The 21,299-nt window shown below is 44.0% G+C and overlaps 1 protein-coding gene across 6 annotated transcripts in view; it reads right to left on the reverse strand.

The window, feature by feature from the left end:
* HECA (hdc homolog, cell cycle regulator) overlaps positions 1-21,299 on the reverse strand; it is a 40,562-nt gene that overhangs the window by 5,610 nt on the left and 13,653 nt on the right. For 5 of the 6 annotated variants that reach the window (XM_075597787.1, XM_075597785.1, XM_075597782.1 and 2 more), the window contains exons 2-3: positions 6,705-7,745; positions 660-860 (exon numbers count right to left, since the gene is read on the reverse strand). In XM_075597787.1, coding sequence (XP_075453902.1) covers positions 660-860; positions 6,705-7,632 — 1,129 coding nt within the window. In that variant the 5' untranslated portion in view covers positions 7,633-7,745. The remainder of the gene's footprint in view (positions 1-659; positions 861-6,704; positions 7,746-21,299) is intronic. The other variant, XM_075597783.1, reaches the window with a different exon arrangement.

Raw genomic sequence — 21,299 nt, forward strand, 5'->3', positions numbered from 1 at the left:
GTTCTAAACTTGGCATTCATCATATGTCCTATTTTACCGACAGTATACACAGTGCAGACAGTTCTGGGTCAACTAACATTTGGTTCCAATTGCTATTTGTTTCATCACTTTGAATCTCGGCAGTGGCCTGAATATTGTAACTTCTTGCCATTCTAATACACATTTCGATTTACTTTTCCATGTCACATGATTAATCAGTCAGCAATCGTAAAGCATAACAATGAATTGCTGATCCCTCCAGTACAGAAAAGGATAATATTAGGTAGATTTACATTTGATCAGAAATGCCAGCAAAGACCTCTGAGTGTTATTTACTAAATGTTCAGATCACAGCATCACATTGGTAATACAAATAATTAAGAGAAGTTATTCGTAAACTAAAACATATGAAGAAGTTAATTACAAGAAATTGTAAAGCAACTTGCGAGGAAATACATTTGAATTTTTTTAATTTTTTTTAAAGACAATAATGCTTTTTGGGGGGGGGCTGAAACCATAAAATAAAGATCAATACATTATTGAGGAGGATGGTAAACGATTTCTTGATGTTCAAAAGCTCGTAAAAGAAAATTGAACCAATAAGTGTAGAAAGAGTCTAAAAAAAAAAAAAATAAAGCTAGTTAAAATGTAGCCGGCTCAGTTGGCTACATTAAACTCACCACGAGTACGTTTGTAAACCAAATGACAGCGATGTGTAATACAAACCTGACAGCACGGGGAGGCCGCCAGAATATCATAGGTATACATCGTTCCCAGCTGGTGCCAGCTCCCGTCCCAGCGCGATTTGCATTTAATGCAGATGATTTTGTGAACCCCTTCTAAGCAGTCCACACACACAGCATACAGGTGCATGAGTCTTCCTGTAATAAGAAACAGAAAGCCTTTTTATACAAGTGGAGACACTGACCAAGGGTAAAGTGACAAGTTGCGGTGTCTCTATTTATAGGTGTGATCCACACGTCTCATTTCACTGGTGCATTCTGCCATGTCCAACGCGTGTTTAAAGGCTCCATCTAGTGGCTATAAATAGGTATATCTAGGGCTGGAAAAATATCACTAACATTCAACAGTCCAGGTAAAAAGTGACTCCCTTGCAGAGAAGAGGCGGCTTGCTTCCCACTTGTCTGTCTGGATTTTCCACTCGTCCTGGATGAGTGCATTTTTCCAACCCTGGGTATATTCATTTCCAACAGAAATCACACAAATATGCATCTTTCTCACTTATCTCCCAACTTTGTCAGCCACTAAAATCTCATTAGAATCTGTACTTTTTTTTCCTTTGCATTGTACTGTGGTCACATAAAAAAAAATATTTATTTTAAGTGGATAATATATCAATTTTGTACAAGCCTTCCACTCAGGCAAAACAGTTAATGAAATATGCATCTCATTATGTGGTTTCAATATAACATTTATTTTGGAAAGCATACAAAACTGAAGGAGGAGAATTTCCTACAAAGGTGGCTTCTAATTTTCCATTTTAAAAACGCCAACATTCCCAACATGGAGGCAGATCTGTATTTGCATTTATCATAGGCCTAAGTTAACTAAACGCAGATAAATATCGCACCCAGAGTATGTATGTATGTATGTATGTATGTATATATGTGTATATATGCAAATACAACTTTCCTGTGGAGGGTTTTTGTCACTTTTTTTACTCACCATAACTTAACTCAGTATTATGGTGTGTATATATATATATATATATATATATATATATATATATATATATATACATACAGTATATATATATATATATACATACATACATACATACATATATATATATATATATATATATATATATACAGCTAAACCCCGTTATAACGCGGGTCTCGGGGTCCACCCCGAGACCACCGCGTTACTAACGGGGTCGCGAGAAAAAAAAAATGGCCGCCGCGCTTTAGCGCATATTCATCCCGCGGGACAGGAGATGGGAGCGGGCATGTCCCTCCGCTCCCCGCTTCCCCCTGTCACCGCGGGACAGCCCGCGGGGCAGGAGATGGGAGCGGGGATGTCCCTCCTGTCCCCGCTTCCCCCTGTCACCGCGGGAACTGGCAGGCAACATCCACTCCTCACGAGCCGCACGGCGCATGCGCACGGCGAACGTGAGGGGTGCCTGCATAAGTGTGCTGCTTTTGGAGACAGGTAAGCAGTCTCCGGAAGACCGCTAGCCCCCCCCCCCCCCCCCGCCGCAGCACAGGGCCCTCGCGTGTGTGTAAGTGTCTGTGAGTGTGTGTAAGTGTCTGAGTGTGTGTGTAAGTAAGTGTAAGAGCCGGAGCGGGAGGTGGGAGGTTTGACAGGGAGGGGGGGCGTGGCTTGAGCGGAGGGACCCGCTACTCTCCCCCCCCTCCCCGGACTGCAGGAGGGAGCTGCTACTCTCCCCCCCCTCCCCGGACTGCAGGAGGGAGCTGCTACTCTCCCCCCCCTCCCCGGACTGCAGGAGGGAGCTGCTACTCTCCCCCCACTCCCTCCACTGGCTGCAGGAGGGAGCTGCTACTCTCCCCCCCCCTCCCCGGACTGCAGGAGGGAGCTGCTACTCTCCCCCCACTCCCTCCACTGGCTGCAGGAGGGAGCTGCTACTCTCCCCCCCCTCCCCGGACTGCAGGAGGGAGCTGCTACTCTCCCCCCACTCCCTCCACTGGCTGCAGGAGGGACCCGCTACTCTCCCCCCCCCCTCCCTCCACGGACTCAGGCTGGAGCACTCATACATACACACACACACACACACACACACACACACACACACACAGGCACTCACGCACTCATACACACACACGCGCGCACACACACATGCAGGCACTCACGCACTCACACACACACACACAGACAGGCACTCGCACTCACACACACAGACCGCTAACCCCCCCCCGCCGCAGTACAGGGCCCGCCGTAGCCGCAGCGCAGGGCCCCGCCACCCCCCCAACCCCCACAGCACAATGACTTCCCACCCCCTTAACTTTGTGAAACAAAAGTCACAAGACGTTGTACAGGCAAAATACATCTGTTAAAGTGCAGTTGTCTGTTTATTTCTATATAATAATTGTGTGCAGTGTGCAGTGTGTGTGCAGTGTGTCAGTGTGTGCAGTGTGAGCAATGAGGAGTGTGTGTGCAGTGTACAGTGTGTGTGCAGTGTGTCAGTGTGTCAGTGTGTGCAGTGTGTGCAGTGTGAGCAATGAGCAGTGTGTGTGCAGTGTGTCAGTGTGTGTGCAGTGTGAGCAATGAGCAGTGTGTGTGCAGTGTGTGTGCAGTGTGAGCAATGAGCAGTGTGTGTGCAGTGTGTCAGTGTGTGCAGTGTGAGAAATGAGCAGTATGTGTGCAGTGTGCAGTGTGTGTGCAGTGTGTCAGTGTGTGCAGTGTGAGCAATGAGCAGTGTGTGTGCAGTGTGTGTGCAGTGTGCAGTGTGTGTGCAGTGTGTGCAGTGTGAGCAATGAGCAGTGTGTGTGCAGTGTGCAGTGTGTGTGTGCAGTGTGTGTGCAGTGTGTGCAGTGTGAGCAATGAGCAGTGTGTGTGCAGTGTGCAGTGTGTGTGCAGTGTGTGTGCAGTGTGTCAGTGTGTGCAGTGTGAGCAATGAGGAGTGTGTGTGCAGTGTACAGTGTGTGTGCAGTGTGTCAGTGTGTGCAGTGTGTGCAGTGTGTGCAGTGTGAGCAATGAGCAGTGTGTGTGCAGTGTGTCAGTGTGTGTGCAGTGTGAGCAATGAGCAGTGTGTGTGCAGTGTGCAGTGTGTGTGCAGTGTGTGCAGTGTGAGCAATGAGCAGTGTGTGTGCAGTGTGTCAGTGTGAGAAATGAGCAGTGTGTGTGCAGTGTGCAGTGTGTGTGCAGTGTGTCAGTGTGTGCAGTGTGAGCAATGAGCAGTGTGTGTGCAGTGTGCAGTGTGTGTGCAGTGTGCAGTGTGTGTGCAGTGTGTCAGTGTGAGCAATGACCAGTGTGTGTGTGTGCAGTGTGCAGTGTGTGACTGTGAGCAATGAGCAGTGTGTGTGCAGTGAGTGTTTGCAGTGTGTGCAGTGTGCAAAAAAAAAATGTAAAAAAAAAAATTTTTTTTAAATTTATTTTTTTTTAAAACGGGAGCCACGGGAAAACCGCGTTATAACCGAATCGCGTTATAACGAGGCGCGTTATAACGGGGTTTAGCTGTATATATATATATATATATATATATATATATATATATATATATATATATATATATATATATATATATATATATATATATATATATATATATATATATAGATAGATACACACACACAAAATGAAAAGCTCGGACTTGCCTGGTGTTAAACTTGCCTTCCACACCAAGTTATCATGCTCGGGCCAAAATATGTAATTAAAACCCCAATATAAATGAGATATTAGAAAAAGTTAAAGATGTGCAGGGTTTTATGTAGCATGCTATAAGTAATGGCAAAGGTTAAGTAATGATAACATATTTAGCATACGTGTAAATTTAGCAATCCCAGTAAACTATATATATTTTATGGCACGTCTGTGTCATGTATGTATGTATGTATGTATATATATATACACATATATACATATCAAATATATACACACACACACACCTGCTGCAGTGGGAGCACAGTATGCTAGGAGATAATGGTGAAAGGCAGGGTTGTAGACCTGTCTAAGACATGTGAATGTGCTCACAAGTGATATTCTTTATTGGCTATATGCTAACGGTGGAGGTTTGTTGTTGCCTTTTTCACCCACCAGAACTTAAAATGTGTATGGTACACACACACACACACACACACACACACACACACACACACACACACACACACACACACACACACACACACACACACACACACACACACACACACACACACACACACACACACACACACACACACACTTTAACCCCTTTGCTGCCTGAGACTACCAAGGCATAGCAATGGACGGTCTTCAGGCACCAGTGTCTGACATACAACGTCTATACGTGTAAATATTAAGCCTACATTAGTCGTGGGTTGAACAGGACTGGCTGGTCACTTGTGCTACTTAGGGTTTAACATATTAAGAAGTTCAACATTGTTAAAATGAAGTATTTCTATCACCTATTCGAGGCGGATTAGTCTGATCTGGTCTATGTATATAGTGGCCATTTAGTACATGGGCCAGATAGGCCCAACATGTTTTTTTGGGGGCGGCAGCCTGACATCTCAGATATTGGCATTTAGTAAAGAGCATGTTAATAAGTACGCTGGCTTTAATTACTCATTTCCGTGCTGGCTGTTAGACTGAACATTGGTACGCAAGAACACATTAATGACTTACCCCCATAAAAACAATGCAGATTGTTACCCTTATGGAAGTTTAGTTTTCTGGCACAAGTGTCTCAGGATTTCCATTGGCACAATAACATTTTTTTTTTTTTTTTAAGTGATAACTAAATCCAAAATTAAAAAAATATTTCAGTAAAATTGGATATAATGTGAACACCTGCAAAAAAGCTTTAAATGGGCAACATATAGCACCACTACATTTTGTTAAAAAAATATTCAAGGATTAAAAAAAAAAAAAAACAACAACAATGATGCCCCCTATTTTTGTGTTACAGCTCAAATACTTAAAAAAAAACGGACAAATAACCACTAGTAAGCCAATAAATATAGCCGTGTGTATGTGCTAGAGGTGCCAAATCACCCTGGTCAAGGTGAATACAACATAGCATTCAAAAGAAGAAGCCCAGCACATACACGAACATAGCATGAAAGTTATGCAAATGTAATCACTCGTAGGGAGCACAATAGTGCACATTGTGTTACTGTCACACTATTTTGGTGGTGTGCTGGGCGTCTTATTTTAATTCACTATTTTATGCAGCAATGATTCCCTTTGTGATAGTGAAGGAGGAGCGGGCTTCCCCTTCTGCACTGATCCTGCCACCGGGGGAGGCTGCAGGCTTTCCTCAGTCAGGACCCAGTATTTACAAGATCTCTATCATTTAAAAGGAATGCTACATTGAACATTTATTGTATCACTTTCTGTTGGTCCCAATGGTTTCAGAGTAACAACAAATAGAGGGGCTTCATATACTTTAAATGCATGAGTGTGCTTTAAAGATGAGGCCATGTGAGTGTATATTGGACACAGAGATCCATTTGAACTGGGTTTATTTTACCCTCTTCTCCGATGTCCCCAGCCAGAACATGTATAGGGGACTGAAATATATCTTCAATGCACTGCTTGTTTATGAAGACCTGGTCTGGTTGGGTATCCCAGTGGGTAAGTTTGAGAAGTACAACCTCAAAGATTAATCTTTTCTAAACACATACAAAAAAGTTTAATATAATTACTATAGTAATAATTAAAAAAAATCTGTTATAGCTTCAATCATGCAAGTATATAAAGCAATACATTATGACACTTATTTACCAAGAGGTGCCATATTTATCACCATCAAGCAGCAGATGACAGTGGATGGGCTGGGAGGTGTTTTCCAGCGCTTGGAAAGTGTTTTATGGCACCACTAAGTAAATATGGGCCATTATGACTGCGTGTAATTGCCTGAAGGTTATTTCACATCTTGTTACTTTATGCAGCAATAAAGAAGTAACTACTTTGGTGACCAAATCTCTATTGGTTATTAATGGAGGGCATCACAGGACAGGTTGTGTGTGAAAACGCCAATTAAGGTTTCATTACTTGGGTTGGGCAAACAAGTTAAGAACATCCATGCTTCCCAAATATTTTACCTTGAAGGTGGCAAGGTACGTCGTATTCTATTTCATCATGCCTGGATGGACTAAGAAATAATGTTCCATCTACCAATGGAAACTGCTCAAACACAGGGAGCACTCGGTGGCACAATGCACAGTTCACTACGTTCCGGTGACTAGCGCTGAGGGCCGACAGGATAAATTTACGAAGGTCCTCTCCTTGCCCCACCTGCGCATCGTCTTCCATGCGCACATGGAAAGTGTTCAGCTTATGCCGCGGTATATGGGCCAGAAGCTCGGAGAGGTCAAGCCTACGCAGAAACTGTACGGGGGCATCCAAATTCCCAGATCTCGAAGCCTGCAGCCCGGCCATGGTGTAGTCAAAGTGGGTGTTCCTGAGCACACCCCCTGTTGCCAGGTTCTTCTTGTGAGGCTCCAGGTGGACTGCATTCCTTAAAAATTCACCCAAGTATCGGGAGCTACGGGGAACACTGAAGTGAGAAGGGGAGAGAATGGGGTAGCCAGCAGGAGGAGACTGGCCCGGAGAAATGCAAGGAGAACGCAGGCCATGGGCACCTCCGCAGATGCCCTTCTCTTGAGAGTTCTGCCTGTCCACTGAATGCCTACGAGGAGGATCATAAGTCAATCCTTTCTGTGGTTTGGCCATACCCCGGCATTTCTTGACTTCATCTGAGGACTCGGACATGGACCTACCCGTGATCTTGTCCGGTCCCGATTTCTTCTTCTTTTCATCGTGCATTCTTCTCACCTGGTACCAATCCGTATCTTTCTTCAAGTGACCCTGCCCGCACCGGCATGAGCAGAACCGAAAAGCCAGGTCGTAACCTTTTTTAGTCCACATGTTCTGGCGGCACTGCTTCTCGTTCCAACTGCGTGCTCTGCCAATGCAGTTGAACTGGACAAGAATGCTGCTCTCCCAATCGTAGAAGCATTGCAGATGCATCCAGGTGCTGAATGGGCAGTGCTCATTGTTACAGATGACTTTCTGGTGGTCGTCCTTCTCTAGATCAACTGGTCTACACCAGCTGCAAATGAGTGGGGTGGCACATACTGCTTCTGCAGGGGAGAGAGAAAAAGTACATACAAACTGTGTGAAACAGTGAATAAGACAAATCTGGTAAGAAATCTCTCAAAACTGTACTTTCAATAAATGAGGAAAATTTTACAAGGTGCTATGTCACAAGAAATGCTTTTGACAGACAAAATAAATGTACTCTTACAATATTCATTATGTTTGTTGGTGGCGTTTTTGTTTGAATTATTACGAATAATGTAATATGCAAAAAAGTTTCTCTTCTAGCACTTTCCAAGATTGGTTACTTTTAAAATCTAACGCTCCATTTTGGAGATAAGTCTTTTTAACGTGTCCGGGAGGTTATCATGGACCTGTCATAAGAGGTCAATCAAGGTTACCATGCTAATCCCAGAAGCCAAAAAATTAAGCAAATCATGTATTTCTTTTTTTGTTTGTTTTTTTATTTAATTTTTTTAAACACTAAAAATATATTTATTTTTTTTTAAAAAGGAGCAGAACATGCTCAGGGGCGAGAAACATTAAGGGTGTTAAACTTATGTAGGTTTCTGGGGGGCACTGCAGTGTTAATGGAAACAATGGCCATGCTTAAGCCTTAGTGTCCTAATGACATACCCGGTATGACATCGGCCCTGGCACGAAAGGAGGTCTTTACGACATACTGTTTTCTAAGGGGTGAATGGGCTGTGCAGCCAGATTTAAACTACGGTGCCGCCATACCCTCTCTAAAGCACAATGGTGGTTTCCCCCTACAGAAGGAGAACATTTAGATTGTAAGCTCTTCGGAGCAGGGACTCCTTTTTTGAAATGTCACTTTTATGTCTGAAGCACGTATTCCCATTATGTGTTATTTGTATTATTTGTTATCTATACGATTGTCACGTGTATCACTGCTGTGAAGCACTGTGTACTGTACATGAATGGCACTATATAAAGACATACATACATCTATACCGTGTATTAGCCCTGTTTAATGACTGTGCGTGTACCATTTTCGACTCTTTCCCCAGTGCCTGAGGAGGTGGGGGCAAGGATTCCTTAAATGTTTTTCTTTCCAAGGCTACGCTTATAGTGCCGGCGACGGAGACGCGGCGACGTCAGGCAATGGTCGCTGGAAAAATCAAATTGAGATGACTCCCAGCGATCGCGACCAAGCCATCGCGCCACACTTTCTACAAGCACACGCGACGGCGGCAATGCATTTGTTTTGACGCGACGTCGCGTCGCTGTCGCTATAAGCGCAGCCTAACCAGTCAGTGGTAAAACGGTCTATAAAACAGTCGTACTGAGCCCGATTTCATAAAATTATAAACCTCATTAACAATAAGACAAAGCTCTTTGAAGGTTGAAGGTTAAAGCTCAAGAATATCCGACATGTTTTTTTTTTTTAAATAAATCAGTTGTGTACGATGAGAAAATACTTGTAGCATTTAAAATAATGAACAAAATAAACAATTTTAAAGACATTTTTTATGTATTCTAATGTAACAAGTATTTTTGTTTCTATAGCAAGCATTTACAAAGTCACATCCCCTTCCCCTTCTGAAACAGCATCACCTTTGTGAGCCCTGCCCCCTCTAGCAGTGAAGCAATTGAATCTAGTTGCCTGCCTGGTCACATGTTCTTCCTCGCAGAACTTTGGCTGGCAGTGCAGCAGAAGAGCGACCCAGGATGCATTTAGTGAACCCGAGCCGAATCTTCGCCGATCGATTACAGGGGAACAGATCGATCAGCAACTTAGCTAATTACTTGTCAGTGTGTAGATTGTACTGATGCACATATTGAATGGCAAAAATATATATCTGTATCTAGATATAATTTATTTTTCTTATGCAGCGTTGAATATGTACTACGCACTAAACAAAATAAGACACATTTACTAAAGAAGACTAGAAGAAGACCAACACAAGGCTTAGTACTACAGTACAGATAAACGGAAACAGGGGGGTAGGGGGGCAATCCATTAACGTGCAATAATGCCGATTAGAGGTACTACCGCCCTCAAACTCCATTTATTACAATGAGAGTTTTGGTGAGGTAGTGCCCCTATCAGCACCATCAGTTTAATGAGTTAGGCTGCGTCCCCGCTAGCGCTGAGTATTTACTTACATATATTTCTCCAATGCAACTACAACACACATCACTGCGAAATGCTCAAAGAACTAGATTGGTCATCACTAGAGTCTAGGCGCAAAGTTCACCTTTCCTGTCTCACCCTCAAATACTTTCTGGCCAAGCTACCCAGCTACCTGAACAAGCTCCTCACCCCTACCACATGCAGCACCTATCACCTGAGATCAGACTCCAAAAGACTATTCATGGTCCCAAGACTCAACAAAGTATCCGGACGTTCCTCCTTCTCCTACCGTGCACCCCAAAACTGGAACAACCTACCAGAGACCCTCATATCCACCACCAGCTTAAGTTCTTTCAAATCTAAGGCTGTCTCACACTTTAATCTGGTCTGTAACTGTTTCATACGCTCATATATATATTTTCTTTAACTGTGCATGCAATGTCTTGTATATAATGTACACCTTGTTCATTTATGTAACTGTATTTGTAACTATGTATTATTTTGTTTTACTCTGTGCCCAGGACATACTTGAAAACGAGAGGTAACTCTCAATGTATTACTTCCTGGTAAAATATTTTTTATAAATAAATCTATATATGCAAGTCCCCGCTCATGTGGTGCGCGCGCTCACCCACGCTTGGCTAAACAAAAAAAATTAACGTTCGAGCGCGCTAAACTTGCCCGCAACGCCTCCCCCGCCCCCCCCGCGCTTCCGAAATAACCAGGACACCCGGCACTCATGATTGGAGAGCTGGTGACGTCACCGCTCTCAAGCATGAGCGCGGTCAGCGCTAGCAGGGCCGCAGCCTAACCCTCAGTGTGAGAGGGAGTATCTACCCTGAAGAGCTTGCAATCTTGCGTAGAACTGTAAGTTTATAAATAGAAATATCGTAGCACTTCTGGTGTGTAGTTAAAATATGTGTGCGGTCCGCCATTTCCCCTAACGAGATCACGCTGCAATGCAACAGCATGCACTGTACTTTGGAGGTAGCTGAGACGTATATTCATGTTACCTCTGCACAAGGTCACGCAAGTACTTGGCAAGTGATCCGCCATCGTTAGCAGATCTACACCACTGTGAAGGTTTATCCCTAAACCATTTATGGATTTGCACAGCATCTAGTTTATCCTATACAACTAATCCCATGACCTATGTAATGCGACTAGCAGGTGCATTGCAGTCTGGTGTGAAACATAACCCCTTCACTGCTGGAGAGGGCCTGCAAAGCGGTGTGCGGATTGTTAGCTATGAAGTGGCTCAGCTACCTTAGGTCACTGGAATTAACTGAGTGCCATGGGGTGCGTCAGCACCCACAGGACCGCCGGCATTTCCGGGTCATGGGATCACATGACCTTGCCAGGCCCCAAAAAGAAAGTGGAGAAGACCCCTAGAAGTGCCTATGATGTATGGTGGGGTACCCAACCCCAGTCCTTAAGGGCCACCAACAGGTCAGGTTTTCAAGATATCCCAGCTTCATCACAGGTCGAATATCAGTGGCTCAGTCGTTGACTGAACCACCTGTGCTGAAGCAGGGATATCTTGAAAACCTGACCTGTTTGTGGCCACACCTGATGCAGGATGTATCTATGAGGTCATAACCAGCCCTGGAAATATTAAGCAGTTAGTGGACAATATCTTGACTTAAAATAGCAGCATAATTCAAGTTAGGAAATGCACAATGGTCTGAAACCTACCAACAGACTGGAGTGTCTGGAAGGACTTGTGTGTGTGTTCCAAAATGGCTAAATCACACTATGGTTTATGTATACAATAAGGATTTGCTGTCCAAGGCCCTGACTAAAGTGAAGGGAATGGATAGGCAATCATTATTGCTTAGTAAGGTTAAAAAACAAAAATTCACCAACTCTGATGATACTGTTATTAAAATACAATTTATTACTAATTTTAACTCAGGAAGTAAGGAGAGTCAGGCAATTATAAATAAACATTGGACTGTATTAATGAATGATCCGGTCCTAGGCCCACATTTAAATACTAAACAAAGTTTTATTTATAGGAAAGCCAAAAAACGTAAAAAAATTGTTTAGCCCCAAGTGACATAGGACCGAGTGTCACTAAAAAAGTGGATACAACTTGGCTAACCTGAAATCCTGTGGGCAATTTTAGCTGTGGCAATTGTAGGGCGTGCAGTCTTTTACATAGCGACAGGAAATTTGTAACATCAAGTGTCACTAAAGACAAACATCTTATAGAGGACTGTATCTCTTGCAAAACTCCGTACGTTGTTTACATGTTGGAATGTCCCTGTGGACTCCCAATATGTGGGACACAAAGAGGTTTTTGAAAACCAGAATTTTGGAACATGCAAGAAATATAAGATTGGGTATTGATAAGCATAGTGTTCCCCGCCATTTTAAATTGCATCATCAGAGTGACTCTAATTTAATCAAGTACAAAGGTATTCAGGTAGTGCACCCCATCAGATGTGGGGGTGACAGATTAAATGCTCTTTCTAAACAAGAATCTTTTTGGATTTACCAATTTAAAAAACATTGGCCCCTAGGGGATTGAATGAAGAGCTTGATGTATGGTCACTTTATTAACTTGAATAGGACTTCGTTAAAAGTCGTCACCACAATTCCTATATTCCTATAGGCATTTTTATTTATTTTAAGACTTTGATGTTTTTATCTCCATTGGTAATGACCTTCTTTATATATATTTCTATTTTATAATTAATTTGATATCCTTACTCCATATCTTATGTAGGTTTTATCTCATTTCGGTTATTATGTCAATACAAACATGTACTAATATTGTTTTTCTCATTGCAGTGTCCACTTTACAAAGGCCATAATACTTATTAAACATTTTTAAACTTATTCTGTGTAATAAAGAATGTCTATGCATGTTTATATTAGGTTTTTGTATTGTGCAAATGTTTGCTAGTTAGGACTGCACCTGTGCCAGCTACGTGCCCTAAGCAATGATAGGTTAATTGGTTCCTTTTTTCCCACCAATTGCTGTGTCAGTAATGGGCAGTGTTCGACAAACCTATACATTTGCTCGCCCCGGGCGAGTGGATTTAACCCCCGGGCGAGTAAATATTGGCCCAAGCAGCACACGTTTGGTACTAGGTTGCGAGTAAATTTTTTTGTGTGGCGAGTAGATTTTTTGGTGATTTGTCAACCACTGGTAATGGGTATACTGTATATTTTGTTAGCCTAGTCATTCTTATTATCCCTGATGAAGTAGTTCGCTATGAAACGTGCGTAGGATTGTTTTGCTGTATACTGCACACTCTCCTGCAATTATCACCGTGCTTTTGACCTTGTACATGCTGCTTATGGGACCCGGTATGTTTTGCTGAGTATTGAATTGGCTGCTGCGGACTTGCGACGCACTGAGGTGACGTCATTACCCTGATCCACGATCGCAACAGGGTGGAGGTCTGTGGCTGACTGACGGGTCCAAGCTGAAGGGGGTCTAGCGGTGTAGGAGAGGTTTGCTCCATTGTTGTCTTCATTGTAACCCTGTGGATCCTATGTAACGGACTTTGCTACACTAACGTGATTGGATACTTTTGCGGCAACTGGGATTAAGTTTCCTGCACGGACCAGGAGGAATGTATGCTGAGGGATCCTCACGAAGCAAGTCATCAGTCTCCAGAGTGGTAACATCTACCCTAAACATGTCCTGCTTTTATGATTAATTTATCTTGTACGTGCAATCATTTACATTTTAATATTGTCACAATATAATTACTTTACTACACTATGAGAGTCGTGCGCTGTGTTCTCTTTTTTGCATCTTCTATGCTGTCTCAGGCCCAGCGGATCCCCACATAGCCCGGTTACTGCTATCCTTCCTCCCTGCCTGCTCCAGGAGGGAGAGGAAGGAAGGATTGGGTAAGAGCACGCATGCGCTCACCCAAGAAGGCAGGGGGGTGGGGGTGTACTTGGGAGAGTGTGTGTGTAAGTGGTAGAGTGTGTGTGGGAGGGAGAGTGTGTGTGTGAGTAAGTAAGTGGGAGAGGGAGAATGTGTGTGAGTAAGTGGGAGAGAGTGAGTGTGAGTGTGTATGAGGGAGAGTGTAAGTGAGAAGGGGAGTGTGTGTGCGCACGCAAATTTGAGGGAGAGCGGGAGTGTAAGCGGGAGAATGTTACAGAGGAGAGACGATGAGAGACAAAGGTGACGGGGAGGTTGGGGTTCCCCAGAATTTCACAATCGAATTCTATTAGGATTAAAATTCTCTTTTACCTCTTATTAGGAGGGAGAAAGACCAATATTGGCTCTATATCCAGTGTGTTGTTTCCACAGCATCTACAAAAGGAGTATTGTGGGTAATTCTATAGAGAAGTCCCCTGCTCATCCTTCTAAAGTAATTTTTAAGCTAAACTGGACGGGATAATAAAGAGGGAAGCTAGGTGTAGGGTTGCCAGGTGGCTTTTCCAAAAAATATTGGACACAATGGTGAAAAGTGCAACACGCTCGAAACGTCAGTGGGGGAGGTATGTTATTTATACATTTTCAGACCGTTATGTCCTTTTTTTCTAAATTTCACTCCAAGCAGGCACCAATTTGCACCATTTCCTATTCTACTTCGTAATAAAATTTCTGGGGAGGGGTTTGGAGATTAAGCGCCCTCCCAGCATTTTTTACGAAATAGAATATGAAATGGTGCAAAAGACACCTCCCCCAAATACATATAAAAATACACCCCTCCCCAATACATATAAAAATACCCCCCTCCCCAATACATATAAAAATACCCCCCTCCCCAATACATATAAAAATACACCCCTCCCCAATACATATAAAAATACACCCCTCCCCAATACATATAAAAATACACCCCTCCCCCAAATACATATAAAAATACACCCCTCCCCAATACATATAAAAATACCCCCCTCCCCAATACATATAAAAATACCCCCCTCCCCAATACATATAAAAATACACCCCTCCCCAATACATATAAAAATACACCCCTCCCCAATACATATAAAAATACACCCCTCCCCAATACATATAAAAATACCCCCCTCCCCAATACATATAAAAATACCCCCCTCCCCAATACATATAAAAATACACCCCTCCCCAATACATATAAAAATACACCCCTCCCCAATACATATAAAAATACACCCCTCCCCAATACATATAAAAATACCCCCCTCCCCAATACATATAAAAATACCCCCCTCCCCAATACATATAAAAATACCCCCCTCCCCAATACATATAAAAATACCCCCCTCCCCAATACATATAAAAATACCCCCCTCCCCAATACATATAAAAATACACCCCTCCCCAATACATATAAAAATACACCCCTCCCCAATACATATAAAAATACCCCCCTCCCCAATACATATAAAAATACCCCCCTCCCCAATACATATAAAAATACCCCCCTCCCCAATACATATAAAAATACCCCCCTCCCCAATACATATAAAAATACCCCCCTCCCCAATACATATAAAAATACCCCCCTCCCCAATACATATAAAAATACCCCCCTCCCCAATACATATAAAAATACCCCCCTCCCCAATACATATAAAAATACCCCCCTCCCCAATACATATAAAAATACACCCCTCCCCAATACATATAAAAATACACCCCTCCCCAATACATATAAAAATACCCCCCTCCCTCATACATATAAAAATACCCCCCTCCCCAATACATATAAAAATACCCCCCTCCCCAATACATATAAAATTACCCCCCTCCCCAATACATATAAAAATACCCCCCTCCCCTATACATATAAAAATACACCCCTCCCCAATACATACAAAAAATACCCCCCTCCCCAATACATATAAAAATACACCCCTCCCCAATACATACAAAAAATACCCCCCTCCCCAATACATATAAAAATACCCCCCTCCCCAATACATATAAAAATACCCCCCTCCCCAATACATATAAAAATACCCCCCTCCCCAATACATATAAAAATACACCCCTCCCCAATACATATAAAAATACACCCCTCCCCAATACATATAAAAATACACCCCTCCCCAATACATATAAAAATACCCCCCTCCCCAATACATATAAAAATACACCCCTCCCCCAAATACATATAAAAATACACCCCTCCCCAATACATATAAAAATACACCCCTCCCCAATACATATAAAAATACCCCCCTCCCCAATACATATAAAAATACACCCCTCCCCCAAATACATATAAAAATACACCCCTCCCCCAAATACATATAAAAATACCCCCCTCCCCAATACATATAAAAATACCCCCCTCCCCAATACATATAAAAATACACCCCTCCCCAATACATATAAAAATACACCCCTCCCCAATACATATAAAAATACACCCCTCCCCAATACATATAAAAATACCCCCCTCCCCAATACATATAAAAATACACCCCTCCCCCAAATACATATAAAAATACACCCCTCCCCAATACATATAAAAATACACCCCTCCCCAATACATATAAAAATACCCCCCTCCCCAATACATATAAAAATACACCCCTCCCCCAAATACATATAAAAATACACCCCTCCCCCAAATACATATAAAAATACCCCCCTCCCCAATACATATAAAAACACACCCCTCCCCAAAACATATAAAAATACACTCCTCCCCCAAACACATATAAAAATACACCCCTTCCCAAATACATATAAAAATACCCCCTCCCCAATACATATAAAAATACCCCCCTCCCCAATACATATAAAAATACACCCCTCCCCCAAATACATATAAAAATACCCCCTCCCCCAAATACATATAAAAATACCCCCCTCCCCAATACATATAAAAATACACCCCTCCCCAAAACATATAAAAATACACTCCTCCCCCAAATACATATAAAAATACACCCCTCCCCAAATACATATAAAAATACACCCCTCCCCCAAATACATATAAAAATACACCCCTCCCCAAATACATATAAAAATACCCCCTCCCCAATACATATAAAAATACCCCCCTCCCCAATACATATAAAAATACACCCCTCCCCCAAATACATATAAAAATACCCCCTCCCCAATACATATAAAAATACCCCCCTCCCCAATACATATAAAAATACCCCCTCCCCAATACATATAAAAATACCCCCTCCCCAATACATATAAAAATACCCCCTCCCCAATACATATAAAAATACCCCCTTCCCCAATACATATAAAAATACCCCCTCCCCAATACATATAAAAATACCCCCCCATACATCTAAAATACACGCACACACACACACACACACACACACACACACTCTGCCTCACTGTCCCATGCCAAACTTCTGACATTGGCGCGCACCGAGCTTCCCTCTCATGCCGGTGCACACCGGAAGGTGGGCCCTGCATACCTCCGGCGCGCGCCGACGTCAGAGAGGCCCGGCGCACGCCAGCGTCAGAAGCTCAGCTTGGTACAGAGATGGGGGATATACCTACAGCTGGGGGAGAGCCGGGGCCCGGCGGCAACAACTTTGTCCAGTCGCTGGGCCCGGGACAAGTTTAATTAGATCTCTCTCTCATAAAGTGAAACGGGCCAAACTGGCCCCCCCTCCTTTCACAACTCTCACCTCCCCCTCCCCCCTTCCCTCACAACTCTCACCTCCCCCTTCCCTCACAACTCTCACCTCCCCCTTCCCTCACAACTCTCACCTCCCCCTTCCCTCACAACTCTCACCTCCCCCTTCCCTCACAACTCTCACCTCCCCCTTCCCTCAGAACTCTCACCGGCGGCGGGGTTCGGCGATGTCCGTCTTCTCCCCTGAAAATTCTACTGTTTCCCCTGCAGATCCTGAAAAAAACTTGGTGTCATTTGCAGGGGAAACAGTAGAATTTTCAGGGGAGAAGATGGAGATCAGTGCCGGGCCACACTGAGTACGGACGGGCCGTATGCAGACCGCGGGCCGTATGTTGTGCAGACCTGATCCAGATACATAGCGCTTCACAGGCGTAATACACGTGACATATTATAAACACATAATGGGAATCAGTGCTTCAAACATAAAACAATAGCCTGACCTGAAGAGCTTACAATCTAAGTCAGTGATTTCCAACCTATTTTGTTTGGAGGAACCCTTGAAGTATTTCGAAAAAATCTCGGGGAACCCCTATCTGGCTGACACATATTAGGTTCTACGGGGTCAGTCACAAGCCACCTCTATTTCCCACCCTCTACCCATGTATTTCTCTCCCATCCATCTCACTAACTCTCCCCCCTCCCGCCTCGCATGTATTTATCCCTTGCGTCTCACTCTTACTCTCTCTTTTCCTCACTCGCTCCCTTCTGCCCCCCTCTCTTCTCTCACTCGCCCCTACCTTCCGTCAATTACCCCACTCTCACTCAATCCACCCTACATAATACATACAAAAAAAAACCACCTCCAGGGGAGGGGGGGTGTCTGTGGTCCATAGGAGGAACCCCTGAGACTGCTTCAAGGAGCCCCAAGGTTCCACGGAACCCTGGTTGGGAATCACTGATCTAAGTGGTAAGTATGGAGAACTTAGAGACAGTACGAGGGTGTTCTGGAAAGTGAGTCTGCAAGGGGCCAAGGTCAGTGCATCTGAGATGTATCAGTCACAGATCTACAGTACCATTATGCTTCATTAAAGAGGTGTGTTTGAAGAAGGGTCCTAAAAAGGTGAAGAGAGGTGTGTGTGTGTGTGTGTGTACACACACACACACACGATTGACAATTATGATTGTTGTAGGAATTATAGTATTTTTCAAATATTAAGATTGCAAGTCTACGTCAACACGACATGAACCAGAAGTAAATATCTCCAGTACCAAACATGAAATCTTTCTGGCTTGTAATCTCAGAGGCTGTGTGTGTGCGTGCAGACTGCACATTTAGGCTTGTTATATAGTAGGCGCTGATGCGCGTGCGGCCGCATGGCGTTGCGCATTCACGTGGCGCGCGCGTTTCATTTTTAATGTTGTAAGTGGTGTCGTGCGCGGCTAGGGGGCGTGGCTATAGACGTCAGAGCGATAGCCGCGCTGTGATTGGCTTGGCAGCGTCACTTGGCGCGGCAGCAGCGAGAAAATATAAATTTATATGTATTTGCTGTGATCTGCCGCGCCACCACTCACTGCCATGCGCACCTGAAGTATAGAATGCTAGGCCTGGACACAAACAATTCTAATTGACGCGCGCACTATATTACATGCCTAAGGCCTCGTCCATAGTGCAAGATACAGAGTGAGCTACATAGCTTGCGCTACAGTGTATTCCAAAGTGCATGGCCATAGTGAGCGCGAGCTTGCACGCAAGATACAAGGATATCAAAAGCAGAGGAGACAAACTTGTTTGCTATTACAGCAATACAGCATGGTCATGTGAGCGGCTAACAGCCAATGAAAATGTAGTAAGCTATTCTGCCTGGATACTGTTCAAATGACTTTTTGTTAGTTGAGTTGTGCTTGCTGTGACAATATGGACAACAACTATTGAAAATTTGATTTCTGAGGTTTATAAACGTGAACCTTTAATTAATACCATGACAGAAATATCAATGATAATTTATGGAGAGAAATTTCTGATGTATTGTCCATTACTTGCATATAATTGTTAATTATTTTTTTTGCAGTGTACAGTACAATGCTTATTTCAATGCATCACATTTTATACGTGTTTTTTTTGTTTTGTTTTTTTTTAAACATGTTAATGGGTTATCGGGATGTAAGAAACAGCACATGATTTTTAGAACGTTAACAGGTTACCGGAGCTGTAAAAAAAAAACAGCACAGGGATTATAGAAAGTGAATGGGATTATCGGGGGTGTAAGAAACAGCACAGGGTTTATAGAAAGTTAATGGGATTTTTGGGCTGCAAGAAACGGCACAGGATTTATAGATAGTTAATAGGTTATCGGGATGTAAGAAACAGAGCAAGGATTATAGAAAGTTATTGGGGTTATCTGGGCTGTAAGAAATGGCACAGGATTTATAGGAAGTTAATGGGATTATTGGGCTGCAAGAAACAGCACATAATTTTTTTTAACAAGGCATGTTTTCATGCATGACTTACATACATACATACATGTAGCCAAGTCTCCTTGGACTAACCTTTTCCTGGCCATGACCTCACTGTAGGTCCCTATAAAAGGTGGGCAGTGTGGGCATGATTCCCGAGGGGATCCGTTATAAATGTGCAGTGTGTGAAATGTTGCATTGTTCAGCAGGTATGAACAATAACGTTATAGTGGCCTCTCTCTGACCTAAGGGGGGGCTGGCTTACTAGCCACTCCCCAGGGAAGGAGGGGGGTGCTGTTCTATATAGTGTAGAGTAGGGGAGCTCAAACTTTTTGTGCTGCGCCCCCTATTCCCCGCTGCGTCGCTCGCGCCCCCCGTCCCTGCCTTAGAGCTGCGTCAAATGACGCTGCGGGGTCATGTGACGTGACACGCGTCAAATGTCGCCGCGTGGCCATGGCGACGCATCACAAAGCGGCTGAATCGGGGCAAGTAAAGTGTTGCAGGGGCCTCACGTGAACCCCCGGCATTTAAATTAAATGCCGTGGGGAAGAGCGCGGGGCCTCTGCAACGGCCAGCGCCCCCCCCAGCAAAATCTCCTGCCCCCCCTGGGGAGGGTGCCCCCCCAGTTTGCGCCCCCCTGGTGTCGAGCAGTGAGTGTAAGTTAGTTCTGTCTGGGATAGTGATCAGAGAAGGATGTTCTTCTGGAAGAGATGCCAGAGTATACAGATACTGCAGAGAGGTCTTCTGCTAGAGAAGTGACTGAGGCCTAGTCCAAGAAGGGATAGAGTACAGTGACAATGATCCAGTGAATGTACTACAAATACTGCTGCCAATAAACTTCAGTCAAAGCAACAACTGGTGTAGTCCTTGAAGCCTGGTAATGACTAAAGCAAAGAAGTGTCCATGAGGTGCATCCTGAAGCCTCAGAATCCTCTTGGACAGGAGGCGCTGACCACAGAGGAAAATCACTGCGAACCTGTCCTGATACTCCCCACACCACCGCGGAGATCTCCGGCCTTGTGTTTGCCTCACAGGTATGACAACCGGAGCCACAAGACACACACCGGTAGCAAGACAATTTCCCAGAGGGTAGGGGAAAGAGGGCGACATATACACATACATACACTAGGTTTGCAGAATACTTCTGTAAATTGCATGGCATTATGCATTTTATTATTTGCTAAAGGCGTGTTCTCATGATACTTCTTTGACACGCCCCCCACCCCACGTCATGACCGCGCCCATTCCCTCACTCGCTTTCCAAAAACCTGCAGTCCACACATCGCAGGAGAGGAAAGCTTGCGCGAGGCATGTAGCACTGTAGCGCTCGCTTTGACAAAGCCCAAGTAAGGCTGAGTCCATAGAAGGACAAGCAGCGCTGAGCCGTGCGGACGCTCCGCGCTGAGCCCCTGCATCCTCCATGAGGATGTCTTTAGAGGGGGCTCACGCGAGCGTCCGCAGGCGTGCTGAGGCGCTGGATTTTTCAGCCGACAGCCAAACTGTTTTTCAGAGCGCTGTCGGCT

This window comes from Ascaphus truei, chromosome 4 (genome assembly GCF_040206685.1).
Source record: "Ascaphus truei isolate aAscTru1 chromosome 4, aAscTru1.hap1, whole genome shotgun sequence".
In the NCBI taxonomy this organism is placed as follows: Eukaryota; Metazoa; Chordata; class Amphibia; order Anura; family Ascaphidae; genus Ascaphus; species Ascaphus truei.